This window comes from Diabrotica virgifera, chromosome 4 (genome assembly GCF_917563875.1).
Source record: "Diabrotica virgifera virgifera chromosome 4, PGI_DIABVI_V3a".
In the NCBI taxonomy this organism is placed as follows: Eukaryota; Metazoa; Arthropoda; class Insecta; order Coleoptera; family Chrysomelidae; genus Diabrotica; species Diabrotica virgifera.
The window spans coordinates 11,815,500-11,834,710 of record NC_065446.1 but is presented as its reverse complement, the minus strand read 5'-3'; the positions used below and the strand labels follow the sequence as shown (position 1 = coordinate 11,834,710).

General features: G+C 33.7%; 1 protein-coding gene across 1 annotated transcript in view; it reads left to right on the top strand.

The window, feature by feature from the left end:
* Positions 1–19,211, top strand: part of LOC114336753 (neural cell adhesion molecule 2) — a 331,903-nt gene that overhangs the window by 263,221 nt on the left and 49,471 nt on the right. The window contains exon 8 of the mRNA XM_050648967.1: positions 10,273–10,572. Within this exon, the coding sequence (XP_050504924.1) occupies positions 10,273–10,572 (300 nt within the window). The remainder of the gene's footprint in view (positions 1–10,272; positions 10,573–19,211) is intronic.

Genomic DNA, 19,211 nt, shown 5'->3' with positions numbered 1-19,211 from the left:
TGGAAACCGCAAAGAACAGTGATAGGAAGGTATCTTCGGTATGTTCTGCCCGCCATCGATGTAAACCTCGACCGCGGTTGCGACCTACACCACGCTCATCCATGTATCTTCGGCATGTTCGTATCCTTAGGTTTAGTTACTAAGTGCTACGTATGGTCGGTACTGCTATATGGCGCAGGAGGATAGAATTCAAAACGAAGGATTATAACAGATTAGATGCTTTCAAAATGTGACTTTACCGCCTTATTTTAAAGATACCATGGACAGCGAAAATCACGAATGTAGATGTCATTAAAAGAATCAACCAAAGAAGCCAACTTTTCGAAACAATCTTCTTCTTCTTAACGTGCCCTATCAAGTCCCCTTGACGTTGGCGATTAACATGGCGAAACTGTCTCTGTCTCGAGCTATTCTAAATAGGTGTTCTGCTTTCTTTATTCCTGTCCACTCCCGGATATTCTTCAACCAAGAGGCTTGCTTTCTACCAATTCCTCTGCGTCCTTCAATTTTACCCATCATAATAAGTTGAAGAATATTATACCGGTCTCCCCTTACTACGTGTCCAAAATAGGCCATCTTTCTATATTTGATATTATCAAGCAGCTCGCGGGTAGCATTTGCTCTCTTAAGGACTGCCACATTTGTCAGCATAGCCGTCCATGGTATTTTCAGTATACGTCTGTGCAGCCACATTTTAAAGGCCTCCAAACGGTTAATGGTGGATATTTTTAATGTCCATGCTTCGACACCATACAAGAGGACTGACCAAATGTAGCATTTAATCATGCGTTTTCGAAGTTGAAGTTGCAAGGTATCATTACAGAAGAATGACCTCATTTTTAAAAATGTCGTGCGGACTATCTCGATTCTACATTTTATCTCTTTATCTGGATCTAGTTGTTCAGTAATATGGCAACCAAGATATTTAAAACTGGGTACTCTTTGAATTATATGACCATCAACATATAACCGTGAATCTTGATGGGCCAAACGGCTAAATACCATGTATTTTGTTTTTGAACAGTTTATATTTAGGCCAAACTCTCTTCCCACTGTGTCAATGGCATTTAAAAGGTGTTGTAATCCATTTATATCATCACTTAAAATAACTGTATCGTCTGCATATCTGACTGTATTTATCAGAATTCCATTAACTTTCACACCTTATTCCAAATTATGCAGCGCTTCCTTAAATATTCTATCTGAATATAAATTGAATAACAGTGGGGACATTATACAACCCTGTCTGACACCTCTTTGTATTTTGCATATTTCTGTTGATTTTCGATTTATGCAAGCTGTCGCTTTTTGACGCCAGTATAATTTTTGTATGATTCGTACATCTTGACTATCAACTCCTTTATCCTTTAATATTTTAATTAATTTGTGATGTTGTACTCGATCAAAGGCCTTCTCATAGTCAATAAATACAGCAAAGACATCTTTCCTTTGATCTCGGCATTTCTGCAATAACACATTTAGTGCAAAGGGTGCGTCCCGGGTTCCCAGTCCATTTCTGAAGCCAAATTGTGTTTCATCCTGGTCTTCTTCACATTTATCTCTGATTCTACTGTGAATGATACGTAGAAAGATTTTCAAAGTGTGGCTCATAAGGCTTATCATTCTATAATCGCTACAGTTATTTGGACGTTGTTTTTTTGGTAGGGTTATGAATTCGGACTTTAACCAATCTTCAGGGATATCACCAGTCGAATAAACATCATTGAAAAGTTTGACTAGTATTCCAATGTTTTCCTCATTTATGAGCTTTAACATTTCTGTAGGTATGTTGTCGGGACCAACGACTTTCTTGTTTTTGCCAATTTTATAGCATGTAGTATTTCTGATTTCAGTATTTCTGGTCCTTCACCTTCATCTAAATTCTCCAGTTCTTCGGGTCTATCATCATTATACAGTTCATTTATATCATTATACCAGGTAGTTCGAATTTCGTGTTCGTCTATTATCATTTTTCCTGAGGAATCGGTTATAGTATGTGGAGTTTTCTTATGATAAAGACCAGCTACTTCTCTAACTTTTTTAAACATATTAAACGTATCATGTTTTTCATTCAACTTTTCTAATTCCTTGCATTTATCCTGCATCCATTTTTTTAGCTACCTTTATCTTTTGTTTAATTAGTTTCTGTTTTTCTTTGTATTCTGTTTTGTTATCTTTCAGTTTACTTCTCTGCTCCATCAATTCCAGGATTTCATCAGTCATTCATTGTTGTTTTTTGTGCCTCTGCATCGTTGTTGTATATTTTTCCATTACTTTCCAAGTGAGATCTTTAAACGTGTTCCATATTTCTGTATTGTTTTCATTTGTTGAATTCTTTAGCTGATTATTCAGGTCATTTTCTATTAGCGTTTTGTTGGATGCTGATATATGTAATTTTGGTGTTTTGGGACTTTCTTCGACTTTTTTGAGCTTCACTTGGATGTCAGCTATTAGAGGATTATGGTCTGAACCGATATCTGCATCCATCAAGAACCATCCGAAACCATCAAGAAAATGAAAATGGCGTATCTGGGTCACATCATGCGAAATGAAAAATACCAGTTTCATCAGATTATAATCGAGGGTAAACTTTAAGGCAAGAGAGGAATGGGACACAAGAAAATGTCCTGGCTCCGAAATATAAGGCAATGGACAGGGCTTAACGCCATACAATATCTAATACATATTGCAAGAAATAGAGAGTGTGATCGCTAACATCCATTAGTTTATTTGCATCTGAAGAAGAAGAAGTTAAAAAATATTTAATTTTCATACAATTTTATTAAAAATTTTACACATAGCAAAGTTTCAAGCAAAATATATATTTCTGCACAATTCAGAATATAATGGGGCACGTAAATATAAATTACGGTTGCGTGAAATGAGCTGTCATCAAGATAGTAATAATAGTAGGATATCAAGGGTTAGCGCCCTCATTATTTTCCTTTCTTATCTCAATTTATTTTTTGTGCTGTTACCGTTGGACGCAGAATGTAGGCCAATGTTTAAATGTTTTAGCTTATAACGGGCACGAAAAATAAACTTTTCTGTTGCGAGAGTACAATAAATTGTTAGTGTTATTGTTATTACAGCAGCAGGTATTTGTAATAATTAAATAACCTGAAAGTCTTATTGTCTAAGATCCGAATATAGGTCGACCTGCTCCCATCTGCTTTCCGGATAAAACCTTTTTTTTTATTAAATTTCCTCCATAATCCAGTCAACGACATCAAAATAGTTGGCAAATAATAAAAATTGCCGGAGAGCCAAATTTTGGTAGAAAGCTAGAGTTCATCATAACAAATAAAGTTTTAAAAGTTCCCATCCATCCCATGTGTGCAACAAAAGTTATTCGGGGTCAAGAGTCAAAATTTGAGATTTTTTGGATTTTTCTCGAAAACGGTAAGTTTTATCAAGAAAAAACATCAAACCAAAGTTGTAGATCTTAATATTCTCTGCAAAAATAGTCCTTACAATTTTTTTCCTAAGAGTTACCATTCCTGAGATATCGCGATTTTAAAAGTTACTTTATACATTATATGCACATAGCTGTACATATACAGTGCGTCCATAAAGTAAGGCAAAAATTCATTATTTTGGAAACCGGCGTTTTTAAGAAAAAATCCCGAAACAGGTCGATTTTTATTTTTAAATTGCAATTTGTTGGCATATATATTATACTAGTGACGTCATCCACCTGGGCGTGATGACGTAAGCGATTATTTTATTAAATGAGAATAGGGGTCATGTGATAGCTCATTTGAAAGGGTATTTAATTCTCTATTCAGTGGTATAAACATTAACATATTTATTTATACAGGGTGTCCAAAAAATTATTATTTTTTAATTAAATTTATTGATACAAAAAGATAAATGTATGTAATTTGTTTAATTCTAAATACATTTTACGCCTGTTAAAAAGCATAAAAATGTTTTATTTAAAAATTAAACATTGATTTTCGCTTAAACGAAATGTTCAAATTGCCAAGAGGCAAGTTGGTGGCAGCTTTAAGATTGAATTTAAGCGAAAAGTAATATTTATTTGTCAAACAAACATGTTTTTCTTGTTTTCTGACAACAGTAAAACGTATTTTAAATTAAATAAATTACAGACATTCTTTTTTTGTCTCAATTAATTGAATTAAAAATTTTTTCTTTGAACACCCTGTATAAATCATTACGTTAATCCTTGATTAACTTAACGTTAATTAATTAAACCTGCCTTGATCTTTTTTATCATTACGTTAATGTTTATATTAGTGAATAGAGAATTGAATGCCATTTCAAATGAGCTATCACATGACCCCTATTCTCATTTAAAAAAATCATCAATAACGTCATCAAGCCCAGACGGATGACGTCACTAGTATAATATATATGCCAAAAAATTGTAATTTAAAAATAAAAATCGACCTGTTTCCGCATTTTTCCTAAAAGTCACCGATGTACTAAATAATGTTTTTAGGGGTTACTTTATGGACGCACTGTATACATAATGTGGCACGTCAAGCATAAATGCCTATTTGTGTGTCTTTTATATTATTGTATCATATTATTCTGAAAATATTTCTTCAAAAGATAATCAGTCCCAAACTGAATTTCCTCTATCAACGTGGCCTTGAAAAACATTTGGCTATACCATTGTTTAAAAAATAACAGATTGTCTATTGTAAACAATGGCTACAGTATTGTCCGTATTAGGTCTTGTTCATATTATCTGTTTCTTTTAGTGCTAAAGGTTCAGTTCAAGTGAATATAAGTACTTATTATAAGGGTCTACCATTTAGCAGACGCTACCATTACGGGCTTAGATTAGAGTGACAGTGGTATTTGACCGCTATAGTGACTCAACAAAGAATATTAAAGCTGCAGAATAACGTCGTCGAACTACAAAAATATCATCGTGTTCCGAGATTATCTTTGATGAAAATATAACAGTTCCAGCGAATCAACAACAATTTTTAGCTAACATTAATAATAAATATTATTTCATTTCCATGTTAACTGACAAATTAACAGCTGCGAATATTGAAGTGAAACAAGCTAAAAATGACGCAGATGTCCTTATAATTGAGACAGCAATTGAAAAATTTAAGGCAACAAACACAACAATTGTAGTTGGTGGAGATATTGATTTGTTAGTACTGCTTACTGCAAGGACTCCAGTAGATAAAGTTATTTATTTTCTGAAACCTGGAAGGGCTCAACAGCGAACAGAGATATATTCTTCGAAAAGTTTATCAGCTTATCCCAAATGCCAAAGTACATTTTATTTTTACATGCGATAACCGGCTGCGACACTACGTCAGCAATGTACAGAAGGGGCAAAACGTCAGTACTTAAATTATTCAAAAAAAAAAAAAGATTTAACTGACTTCTGTAAAGTTTTTACAGAACTTGATTCCACACCGCAAACAATAATAACGGAAGGAATTCGCTTTCTTCTTGCGGTTTATGGAGCTCCAAAAAAATTAGTTGTCTTGATAAATACGGATACCATTGTAACGAGCGATCCACAATTATTGGGATCAAAGCTAGCCCTGCAAAAAATTACGTATGTCTTGTTTTAATCTGAATTTGTATCATTGGTTTATCAATTAATTTTGATTAACATTATAAAACATAAAAAAATCAGTCAAAGCCTAACACAGAACTTTAATCAGAAATAAAAAGAATTAACAAAATTATAAGTAACAATAATAAATAAAATCAAACAAACTACATAACCTAACTTTTCTTGTTTACTTGACGTACAATGCAAAGTTGACGTAAACTGGAAAGTATATCTGAATTAAGAATAGACATGCACTGTATAGCTATCTCTGTCGTTCAAAGCCACCTATAGTGACAATAATTTTGGATCACACGTTATAACTACTAGACCGTGTGTATATAAACACAATGCCGATACTTAACTTTTGTAAAAAATACGCGAAACAAGAAACAAGTACAACAATCATGTCTTCATCTAACATCAGCATCTGCTTTTCAACATTTGTATCGAGTATATTATCAAGTTCAAACATGGCTAGGCAATGAACTGAATCCAGAAGACTGGGGTTGGAAATTTATAGATAATACTCTGGAACCGATTAAAATCTTACTCCCACCTGCTCCAGAAAAACTCCTTAACACTATTTTTTGCAATTGCAAAAAAGGTTGTAGTGCCAAATGTGGATGTAGAAAAGTCGGGTTGCTGTATTCTCTAGCGTGTACCAACTGCCAAGGTCAGTCTTGCTCAAATGTCTAGTTTAGTACAACAGAGGAAGACTCCTGTGATTTTGATAAAGAGACCAATGACTCAGTCACATTTGAACAATTTTTGAACATCCAGCAAGAGGAAGAAGAAGAAGATGAATCGTAGAAGTCTTGACAGTTGAAGTAGACTTTCAAGAATATGAATCTGATTAAAATATCTAAAGAAATCAATGGAGTAGGCCTACAGGGGAAACCACGGTAAAAAGCACGCGCCGAGTACACTACCTCACAGGTGGTGTAGAAACGTGTGCATATCATGTATAATGTGACTTTTAGGGCCGGTTGTTCGAACGCTAATCAACAATGATCATTATCAAATAATTAATTATTGTCAATGTCAACTTTTTTTGGGTTGTTAAAAAGTCTGTGGAGTCTATAATCAATTAATATAACAATAATTATTAACATAATTAATAATAAATATCATAATTGTAATTAATTATGTTTTCAGCAACACAAACAAAGTTGACATTGACAGTTTTGGTGCCAGTAATTAAATATTTGATAATGATCATTGTTGATTAGCGTTCGAACAACCGGCCCTAAGAATCGCAATATTTCAGGAATGGCAACTCTTAGGAAAAAAGGACACTATTTTTATAGAGAATTTTTTTTTTATTAATGGCTTTGACAGAGCCAATTAGCCAGACTATTTGTGTTTTTTTGTATGGTATTACAATAACAATTTTAAGTTAATATCTAAGCCTACTTATTATCTAAATTTACAGAGTGTTATAATATATTTATGGATACATTTTTCAATTTTGTGTGATATTTTTACAATTTTATAATTTTATTATCTAAGCCTATTTAAAATTTAAATTTACAGGACGTTACATATTCGTAAAGACATTGTAACGTCTGCTTATTTTTTGGAAAAAGAATTTCGTTTAAATTGACACGTAAAGGACAATTTAGATCAATTAACTTTTCATACATTACTTTAATATTTTGTCTGTACAGTCCACACTCCAATATGAGGTGCTGTAGATCTCCCATTCCACCACAGGCGCAATATGGGTTTTCACTGATACCTATGCTGTGTTTGTATGCTGGGGTTAGTGCGTGATTTGACCTCATTCTGTTTATTGTTTTTATAAATAGCCTATTTGATTCTTGTTTAAACCATCTCTCATTGGGAATTAGTGGCTGGCAATTTCTAAAATTTATTCCCGTTGTACTTTGGTTATATACACGTTGCCAATTTTGTTTGCAATGGTTTCTACTGATATTATCTATATCGGTTACTGGTAGAAGTATGTTGCTTATGTTTCGTTTGGTTAAAGCTGCAGATTTAGCTAATTTGTCGACTTCTTCATTTCCTAATATTCCAGAATGTCCTTTCACCCAACAAATAATAATTGAATTGCCCGAGGAAGTAATATCAGAATTTTAAGTAATAATAGAGAATTTTAAGATCTACAACTTTGGTTTAAGGTTCTTTTTTGATAAAACTTACCGTTTTCGAAAAAAATCTAAAAAATCTCAAATTTTGACCCGAATAACTTTTGTTGCACACATGGGATCGATGGGGAATTTTAAAACTTTATTTGTCATTGTATATAGCTCTCCACTCTATATAGATATTATCTCATATAGATATTAGCTCTCCACCAAAATTTGGCTCTCCGGCAATTTTTGTTATTTCAAATGTCTATATAGACCGGGTTATACATAGACAAATATTTCTAGCATGGGTTACCTATCAAAAACGTGTCATAGCTATTCTTAAGGGGGGGGGGCATAGTGATTGAAATCAATATTTCAAGCACGTTTTTTTAAAGTATGGTAGAATTATTTTATTTTTAAATTAAATAAGCATGTTCACATGTTCAGGAGGGTAGAAAGAAAAAAATGTTTTTATAATTTTAATGTGTAATAGCGATATAAAGTTGCCAGTAGTCATTGTTAAGCCACAAATAAAATATTTTTTCAAACAAAATATTTTTAGAGGTGTCGCAAAAGGGTTGAAAGTTAGAATTTTTAGTTAAAGTTCGATGATTTTGGTTTTGGTTTGGTAAAAAATTGCCATTGTAATGCCTTAATTCATATTTTAGATGATAAATACACACTCTAAAACCACTATTTCAAGATAATTTTAGTTTTAACTTACAACAATCCAATCTTTATTTTTACTAAAACTGGCAAAGTTTGAACTTGAATTCCACATTTAAGAAATATTTAATAGTAAATATTTATTTCATTCCTTAATATAACTTAATATTCTAGCTATAGTAGAAGAGCACATTTCAATAGTAGAGGAACCTGTATCAACCCTCCTATAGGGCATATACCTCCTGCTTCTGGAACTATAAAATATAGGGTAATGGAGCATTTTCAAGGTGACAATCCTTTGAACATTTCCAATATAACAGCTGCCGGATGTGAACTGCCAATTTTAGAGAAACAACTTGAAATATGTAACCAACTGCCTGTGGTTAATTTCGCTCCCATACAAAACAACCTCCCTATTCTAGATATTAAGGGTGATCTAAGCACAGACCAAAAATATTTACTTGAAATATGCAAAGCAATCTCCAGTGGTGTATGTCCTTCTGATATTTCTTTAAAAACGCATGGGAAATTACATCATTCACGATGGCTTACGTTGGCCAATCGCCTTCTTCGGATATATGTTGCAACAGAGAATCCTACAAATAATCTGAAAACTTTAACTATGTTTTTGGCGAAGGTGTATGCCATAATCTGGTTTCATATCAAACTGAAACCATTTTGTGTAAATGGATCAAAACATCTATGGAGAGTCATCAAATTTTCACGTTATCTTTTTTTGTAAGGAACATCTCCAAATAATTGATCCAGTAATTCAAAGAAATGGTTACTTCTCTCACCTAGAAAATGTGCTTCCCTCCACGTTATGTGACAAGAAAACACATAAGGGAGCTAGGTCTTCGGCGACTTTTGAAGGCAAGATCGGAACTCATAAATTAAGGAAGTTTGTTGACCCGAAGCTTAACTTTAATGCCAATGACTATATTGATATAATACATTGAACGGAAGAAAAAATTACTGAGCCTCCTATGACAAAACATATAACTGGCGAGGACTTAAAAAATTTATAAGTACAGCAAGAAACCCCATTTTTCAGGTGCAATGTGTGGATTTTTCGTGTTTTCCCTGTTATACACAGGCATTAAAAAGAGTCATAAAGCTCGTGACTGAGTCATCGCTTAGTGTCTGTGGTCTTGAGACAAAAATGACTTTGTTAGAACAAAGATTGCTTCCCAAAAGGTTATGTCCAAATTTGAGAAAAAAAATAGAATATATTTAAGTATCAAGATTTTAACTAAAGAAATCTTATAGCAATGTGTACAAATAACAATGATAGCAATGTTAACGGTTATTAGAAACAATATTTGACTAAGAAATAAGTAGATACTAAGTAACAAGAAATGTTAGCTATGGCATCAGGTTAAATATATAAGATATTTAGAATTTTCTGTATGTTTGGGTTAAAGACCTATCTTTTCAAAGCTCTTGCGGCACCTCAAATGTAAGCCTAGAACAAAACTATTTTGTAGTTTTATTGTAGAAAACTATAAGGCAACTTTCGAGTGCTATTAGAAAGTTCTTTGAAAAAAATTTATTTTCCTATCCTTTCGTTCCACCCTAATATTCAGTACAATTCATAGATTACTCAAGAAAAAATTCAAGGAAAAATATTGAAAAATAAGCCAAAGGTGAACTCATCATTGGATCATGGCAAACAAAAAATTAAAAAAGAGTATATTAGCTTATGAGTTTTTCCAGGTAATGGTGTCGAGTTTTTTTAGCAGCTTTATCGGCTTTTGACTTTTTGATATCACTCAGAAGTCAAAACAACGAATCTGGTAAAACCGGAAGTAGCAAATGAATGAAAATATTTTCATTAAATAGATCACTCTTCAAGACCCTCTTATTCCAATGCCCGTGGTTTTGTTGCTTTTAGTTCCCTGGATATTTATAATACGCCGTTTATCTGCCTCACCCTGTATATTTATTTTTTATTTTTAGGTAAACCCTTTCCGGTCAAAAACTGTAGTCTTTCCAATCAGACCAGCAGCTCAGTAGAGGTTTATTGTCTTCCGGGATTTGACGGAGGTCTTCCGCAACACTTCGTTCTTGAATTATATTCTTCCAGTTCTGCAACACTTAGATTTAATATGACCTCTTACACAGAACCGTATTTCTTTCTGGATAACTTAGAGCCCGACGTAACTTTTCGAATTATTATATTCGCTATCAACATGAAAGGGAAGAGTGCTGGAGTTGTATTGGAAGAACTTACCTTCAGAGATGCCGAAAAACGAACAGGTAAGAATATAATTTTCGTATGCTGTAGTACCTACCTATACTCCAAGATAATATAGTTATTTTCCTAACAAGTGCAGAAAGTCATTCTTTTCCGCACGCGACTGCAGTTTGCCGAACGACGCGAAGCGGGAGTTCGGCAAGCAGTCGAGTGCGGAAAAGAGACTTTCTGCAAGAGTGAGGAACAATATTTTTTCTAAGAGTTTTTAAAAAATTACCAAATCTTAATCAATTAATTTAATTAATATGAAAATACATACACAAATTAATTCTTTGACAAGGTTGTCAAAACCAAACTTTCAATATAATTAGTTAGCATGACGACGATCTTGGTTTCCATGACGATGATTCAAAATGACTGTTATTGTCTACTGATTTGATTTTCGAATATTATGTCAAAATAATTTTATTTTATCGAATTGTCGCGTTAATTTCATTAAAAGAGGAACACAGTAAGATATCTAAATTAATACGCGTGCGGAAAAGTAAAAACCGGGTGTGGAAAAGTCACACGCGTGCGGAAAAGTGAAACTTCCTAAACTAAAATGCGTGCGCGAAAGTAGACATTTTTGCACGCTCGTAGAATAAGGTTTTTTCCATGACATTTCAACAGCCAGGGTACTGAAGCGTTTTTCAACAGGTAATACCTATAAGAACAAATTGTAACTATTTCCTGCGGAGGGTCTGGCGATCATTTTTATTTATAAACTATTTAATGTCAAAAAACGGTCTTTTTTCCTTTTTTTTTTTAAATCAATGGAAAACAGTGACACTTATGGTTTTTTTTTGGTACAAACATCTTCGAGAGCATGGAAAAAGCTTTAAAATGACGTATTACAGAGTTTGATATTATACTCATTTATTGTTAATATAATTGCGAAAAAATATCGAAATTGCAAAAAAAATAATTTCGCAATAACTATTGAAACAATTAGTGTAAAGATTTGAAATTTTTGTGACAAAAATTTCAAAGCGATTCACTTAATTGTTTAAATTTTATTGATATTTTTTATCCCAGAGAGCTTTTTTTGCAATAACATAATAAGTCAGAAAAAAATAATGCTAGAACCATTTTACGGATGTCAAATGAAAGAGCATGAGCTAAATTTCCAAATTGGTTTAAAAAAGTAAATAAAAACTGCATTTATAATAGGAAATAAGTATGCAAAAGTATCGCCAATTTTTCCTTATAAACTTTTTATTTTTTTTATATAATAAATTATAAATCATAATAAATTATAAATCATAATAAATTATAAATCAATAAGGAAAAATTTCCTGTAGCTGCATTTCCTTGGCTAAATTATAAATATTTAATACAATTTTTTTTTCAATTATTAAATTCATAACAGTAGTTGTGCACCTAAAACACGGTAAAAAAGTAGATTTTTTTGAAAAAAATTATTCAAAAACTTTATAAGGATAAATTAACGATACTTTTGCATAATTATTTATTACTAATACATGAATTTTCTATTAACTTTTTTTAAACCAATTTGAAAGTTTAGCTCATGGTCTTTCATTTGACACCTGTAGAATGGTTATAAAATCATTTATTTCTGACTTATGTTATTGCAAAAGAAAGCTCTCGGGGATAAACAATTTGAATAAAATTTAAACAATGAAATGAATCGCTTTGAAATTTTTATCACATATTAAGCACAAAAGAACCCTCTTTGGTAAAAATTTTAAACCATTGTTTGACGCAGCCGTGTTGTAATTTTAAATTAAAAGGGAATTTAGATGTGAAATTTTATAATTTTAAGGGTTTTATACCCGATATATCTGGCTTTTGCCCAGTATCCATGATTTTTTTATGTGATTTTTACAATTGCTCTTCCATGAAGAATTTATAATAGGACGAAGCTCTGATGATGGCACGTAATGTGTTGAAAGTACTTAACTGATTATTAAAAAAATTTTACACACTTTCAATTTCTTTGAGAACATAAACCTGTTTGCCGGCTTGACCTACTTAGAAGTGTGTAAAAGTCATACAGTCTTTTTCAATAAATATTATATTCTAAATACGTCATTTTAGATCGGTATTTTAGTTCGGTATAATATATTAAATTTTCAGTATGTAAATATTACATAAAATTCGGATTAATGAAAATAAAAAATATAAGTAATCGGTTAAAGCTTAAATTTCCCTTTATCCTTTATTTAATATTCCCCTTCTGCTATATTTTTCCTTATCGTTCAAGATTTTTTTAGAATACTTTCCCCATATCGGTACAAGATATCAGAATCTCATAAAGTCTCGCACATTTTTCAGTAAAAAATTCAACCAAACGTTGCGTCGATTTCTCTTTAATAGTGCAGTCGGTGAGGGTATTTGGCTCCAAATTCCATTCTGCTGCATCAATTTACTTGATATTTTTAGTGTAAATACGGAATATCTCCAGAAATAAAGTCTTATGTCGCTTTTAATTTGGGGTTGGTTCCCACGCCTCCTCGGGGGTGGACATTTTTGACCAAAACAACTACGGAATTAGCTAGAGTACCTAAATCTAAGCCAATACTGTTCTATATATTTTTTTGAAAATTCAATACTTTTTGAGTTATCCGTGGTTAAAAATTTGCATATTTGCTTGATGATTTGAATGACCTTTTCGGACGGTTTTTTGCGAATAGCTTAAAAATTATGTACCTAACGAAAAAAACTATATTTATTGGTCAATATATAGAAATGGTCGATTTTATGAGTATAACGCTATAAATACCTGTTGTAGTGCTTGAAAAGACCTTTAAAACGAGCACTCTTAAATATGACGATTACATGTCATTTAAACTAAGCGAGATATGCTGCAAAAAAAATTGATGACTAATATATTTTAAGGAAAAATGAGAAGTATATTTAACACCTCATCTACCAGAATTTAAATGCATTGTATTTCTTCTACAATACCTTTTATTATAGTGTTATTTCTATGTTCAAAATGCTGGACGGGTTTAAAATTAATAGTTTTTTTAAATGTATTGTTTCTGAAAAAAATAAGATCAAATTAATGATAGAGCGCATTTTTAAATTTTCTTAAAAATGTTGTTCTGAAGCTATTTCCTTGTGGCATTTTTATAATCAACTATTTTCAATGGGAAATAAGCCATAATTTTACCAAAAAACGATTTTATTAACGTTTAGAAGCCCAAATCGGGTTTCGTTGTCAAAATAAAAAATACTACTAAAATAAACAAAAATATCTTTGATAAGTAAAAAAATTCTTCTAATAATTTATTTAATCTGACTCATTAATAAAATTAATTAAATGAGTCAGATTGAATAAATTATTAGAAGAATTTTTTTTTTACTTAGCAACAACATTTTTGTTGACTTTAGTAGTATTTTGTATTTTGACAATGAAACCCGATTTGGGCTTCGAAACGTTAATAAAATCATTTTTTTGTTAAAATTGTGGCTTATTTCCCATTGAAAATAGTTGCTTTCTTAAAAATCTTCCTTTTACTCCATGTATCTCAAAAATGATAAGAGATACGAAAAGAAGATACAGTACAAAAATATGTAGGGTCCTTTCAGATATAAATTTTGATATTCTTTTCATTACTGTCTCTCTCTTTATAATTTTCGAGTTACATTGAGGAAAAGGAAAATTTTTAAGAAAATTTTAAAATGCGCTCTATAATTATAATTATATTATCTTATTGTTTTTCAAAAACCGTGCATTTTAAACCCGCTCAACAATGCAAAACGATGCATTTAAATACTTCGCATTTTTTTTTATCTTAAAATAAATTAGACATAAATTTTTTGCACCACATCTCGCTTAGTTTGAATGTAATCGTTCGAATGTAATTTATTCGTTATTTTAGGTTTACCACACCAATTTAAGCATGCAACAAAAAAAATCTCTTTTCACCGACCATATTTATTTTTGTATTAAAACTAGAAGATTTATGAAGAAACGAATCTCTTTTATTTTTCATAAGCCACAAAAATGTTTGAAATAGTTTTTTTTTATGCATAATTTTTAAGGTATTTGCAAAAAACCGTCCGAAATGGTGACATTTTTCAATTAAAATGGCACATTTTCAACCGTGAATAACTAAAAAAGTATTGAGTTTCCAAATTTAGAAAAAAGTTTTTACTTAGAATTAGGTTTATAGCCACTTCCGTGGTTATTTTTACCAAAAAATTTTTCACCTCCGAGAAGGGGTGGGAACCAACCCAAGATAAAAGCGCCATAATTTAATTTCTATTATATAGTTAAATATAATAATTTTCTTATAGGTTATAAATTTGTCTAAACTTTAACCACGGATGTAAACAGGATATTATGACGTTACTCAGAATAAGGTAGTCAACTGTGCAGAAAAGAACTTTTCGGCACAGAAACGTCACTTTTCTGCACACTAATGTCAAATATCTTATACTGTGAGAAAATATCAAGTTTGCTAACATAAAATTCTGCAGAAAAGTGCATTTTGAATAGTGGTTGTAAAAAAACTTTTTTTCTTTGATGTATGTTTTAAATCATGTTTTGTTGTGATTTATAGCATTTTGTCGAATTTAAAATTGTATGCAACTTCCCTATTATAAGATAAGTAGAGGCTATTCCCAAAATTTCATTAAAATCCATGGAATAGGATAGAATTCGGAGGTCCTTTTTTTGCTCTCATTGACTGGCGTATATAAAAGGGTGTCTATTGCGTGGAAAAGAGAGTTTTTCCAGCGTTTAAAAAATGGATGTTCCATTACTCTTCCTGAATCTAATACGATGAGAGTTTATCAGTGCAGGTCGAGCATTACGTCGCAATTATTGAACCGAATTACCTATGCAGGATTGATTTTAGATTAAACCCTAGTAGTATCAGTGCAAAGTTTTCAGTAGCAGCTCGTTTGCTAGCCATAAAAGAGTTAACTGTATGCTGTACACCCCTTTTCAATAAAACCAGATCTGGCAAAGTAGAGGCGTTTCCCATTGCGAGCTTTTAGCTGTCGAGAGCATTTTTTCCAATAATGGTCTTTTTGAAAAGTGCTAAATTTCTCGTGAGATCTACAAAAAAAAATACCTAGTCAATGCAGAACAACGTTTAGTGCACTATACAGTTACTTTATGCCAAAGTTTTTACTGAAACGAAATACACACATCGGAATAGCCTAGGGTTATTTTTATAACATCATAAAATTCATAAAAAGAAATTCACGTAACCGTTTACAAGTAAGCAATTTGATTCAACCCGACCTGTGGGAGATGTTCACCCTATCGAAAAAAAGTACATTCGGGTGTAACAATTCATTGGGGCGAGGTGTTTTGGCCCGAGTGTAAAAAACAGGGATCATCCCACCTCGCTCCAATGCACCAAGCCATCCCTTCCCCCCCTATAGCACGCTGATGTGCGATGGGGGCACAACTATCGTAGCCAAATGCTCTTCACAATGGAATCCTGGGTAATCAGAAACCAATGTGGTGCCCTAATCGAATTCAAAACTAGGCCAGCGTGAAGCGCTCTATGACTTTATCTTCTGATTACTTATCCGCGGAACTAAAATTGCTTGCTTGGGCCCTAAGTCATTGTACCAAGCCCCACTGAGCTCAGTCCAATGGCTTGGTGCTCAAGTATTTTTTGTTTTTAGGTTTTTTATGTTTTTTTTTTGGTGGCTGGCGCCTTTTTTGTTTTTTTATATTTTTTTGGGGCTTGAGCCTTCTATTTGTCTAAGGGCTGACTTTACCTGATCGTGATGTTGGACCTACGCTTTGGTTACGTGTTTCTTCAACACTTGGTGTTTTCGAGCTATGAACTATTACTTATTTATATTCTTTATCACTTTGCTTTCTCTTTCTTTTTATGTCTCTCTTTATTTACTTTACTTTATTCCACTATTTGTTGTTAAGGACGTTTGTGCTTCCATCGGTGGAAAGCGTCATACCCTAACATCTCTCGCAATATGGGACTTGGGTGGTGCTCTAGTTCCGCGAATTTGACCCTCGCCTTGTCTGTCATCATTTCGGTGACGCTCACCTGTTGGAGTTCTCTGAACTGGAATCTTTCAGCGACATATTTCGTGACTCTGGCTGCTTCTCTTAGGCTGCTGTTGTGAACCGCTTTTATCTTCTTTTTGTGAGTTTTACATACTTGTCCCCATGCGAGAGATGCGTATGTTAATACCGGTAATATTATGCTGTTTATTAGTCTTAACCTCGTTTTTAGACTTAGTTTACTTTTTCTTCCTGTGAGTCCTCTTAATGTTGCTCTTGCCATGTTGGCCTTCTGGGCTGTGGCTTCTACGTGTTTTTGGAAGGTTAATCCTTTATCCATGATGACTTCCAGGTATTTAGCTTCATTTTTCCACTCGATGGGGTTGTTCTGCACCGTCAGTTGTTCTTCTGGCTGTTGTCTTCCTTTCTTATATAGTACCGCTTGCGTCTTTTCGGAGTTGATGGCTATATTCCACTTTATACTCCATTCCTCGATGTCTTCTAACGCTGTTTGCATGTTGGTCACTGCTATATCTACGTTTCTATGTTTGGCCGCTATCGCTGTGTCGTCGGCGTAAAGGCTCATAAGGGTACCCGGTGTTCTAGGTACGTCAGCGGTGTATATTGTGTGCAGCAGAGGTGACAGGGCCGCTCCCTGTGGTACTCTAGCCTCCGGGCTTCCGAGCTCGAACAGGACTTGTCCTATTCGAACTCTGAAACTCCGGCCGCCTAAGTATGAGGAGATCAGCCCCGCTGTACCCATAACCTCGCATTTTATATATGAGCCCTATACGCCATAATCTGTCGAAAGCATTGCTTACGTCCAGGAATGCTGCTCCAGTGTACTTCTTATCGCTGAATCCAGCTGATATATACTCAGTTAACCTGAGTACTTGTAGCTCTCTGGAGTGCTCTGCTCTGAATCCGAATTGAGCTTCTGGGATTATTTCTAATCTGTTTGTTTCCGCTTGCAATCAGAGTAAGCTGATTGGCCTGTAGTTTTGCGGGAATGTGTGGTTCTTGCCAGGTTTTGGAATCCTAATGACATTGGCCTCTTTCCATCTATTCGGAAATATTTTCTATCTTAGTATCGCGTTCACTATGTTGGTAAAATACACTATAGCTCTTATAGGCAAGTACTTTACGGCTCTATTTGTTATTTCGTCTAGAACAGGCGCGTTTCTCCGTGAACTGTTTTTATATGTTCGTTTATTTCTTCCGGTAATGTTAGGGGGATGATGTCCTCTGGATCCTCTGGTCTTTCTTCTTGCTCCTCGACTCCTTCCATGAAGTCTACATCCTCGTCTGGGTGGTAGTTTAACCTGCATTCTCTTTCGAGTGTGGACCTCATCACCTCTGCTTTTTCTTTTATGGTATATACCATGCCGTTTTCTCCATGTAATGGGGGGATGGGTTTTCTGTCGCTTCTTATCATTTTCTGGAGCTTCCAAACATTTTTCATGTTTGAGTCTAGTTCTTCCATCTCTTGTACAAAGTTGTCCCATTTTTCGCTGCGGTGTTGTCGAAGAGCCGTTTTGACCTCTCTGTTCAATGTGTTTGCCCAGGTTTTATCTACTCGGTTTCTTGTTCTTCTGGCTATTTGTTTCGCTCTGTTTTTTCCCTTATCAAGTCTTGTACTTCTTGTGGTATGTCTTTGAACCTTCCCGTGTGGATCTCGACTTCTTCCTCTGTTGTGCTGTTTCTAATTGCTTCCTGGATGATGTTTTCTAGCTCTAGGACTTTTTCTTCTATTTGTTGTAGGTTATTTATAATTGCCACTGTATTTATTCCTTCACTCACCAATCATTTATAATTTGTCCACTTTATTTTCTTTTTTATTCTTTTCTGCGGGTTTGTTTCTTCCCATGTTCCTAGTTCTAGTAGAATGGGGTTATGGTCTGTTGTTCCTTCGTTTAGGGTGATTAGTTCTGCTTGTAGTCCTAGGTTTTTTGCCATCACGATGTCGATGTAGGTGGGAAGGCCATTTTCTGGGAAGTGTGTTGGTTCTTCTGGGCCCATTGCCACTGTTTCATCGTTAGTTTTTATATAGCTATTTAGTAGTCGTCCATTTCTGTTCGTAGCTCTATCGTTCCAGTTGGGGGATCTCGCATTTAGGTCTCCTATTATTATCGATGTTTCGGCGATGTTTAGGAACGCATCTAGGTCATCGTCCATTAATGGGTCTTGCGGTCTTACGTAGGCTGATGTTATTCTGACTGAGCCATGCCTCATTTTCACTTCTATTGTTGTTGCCTCCATGTTTACCAGTGGTGGAGTTGTGAATCTTGTGTGTTTAATTCCCTTCTTGACTAGGATGGCCGTTCCTCCTGATCTTCTTGTGAGGTCGTTCCTGTATACATCGCATCGTACCCAGGGAACTTTAGGTTAAAGTTGTTGGTAAGCTTAGTTTTCTGTATTGCTACGATGTCCATCTCGTATCTGTTGGCGAGTTCATCCATGATGTTCTGCTTTGTTGATATGCTGCCCAGATTCCAGGAGCTTATCGTCAAGTATCCCCTGTCTGCCTGCATTAGTTCTCTGTCTGCCTGGTGCCTAGGATAACTCCTTGGACTACCTTAGTCCAATATATTGGTTACCATTCTGACTAGGTAGTCTTCTTTTTTTTTGGTAAAATTGTGGCTTATTCCCATTAGAAATAATTGATTAAAAAAATACCACAAGGAAATAGCTTCAGAACAACAT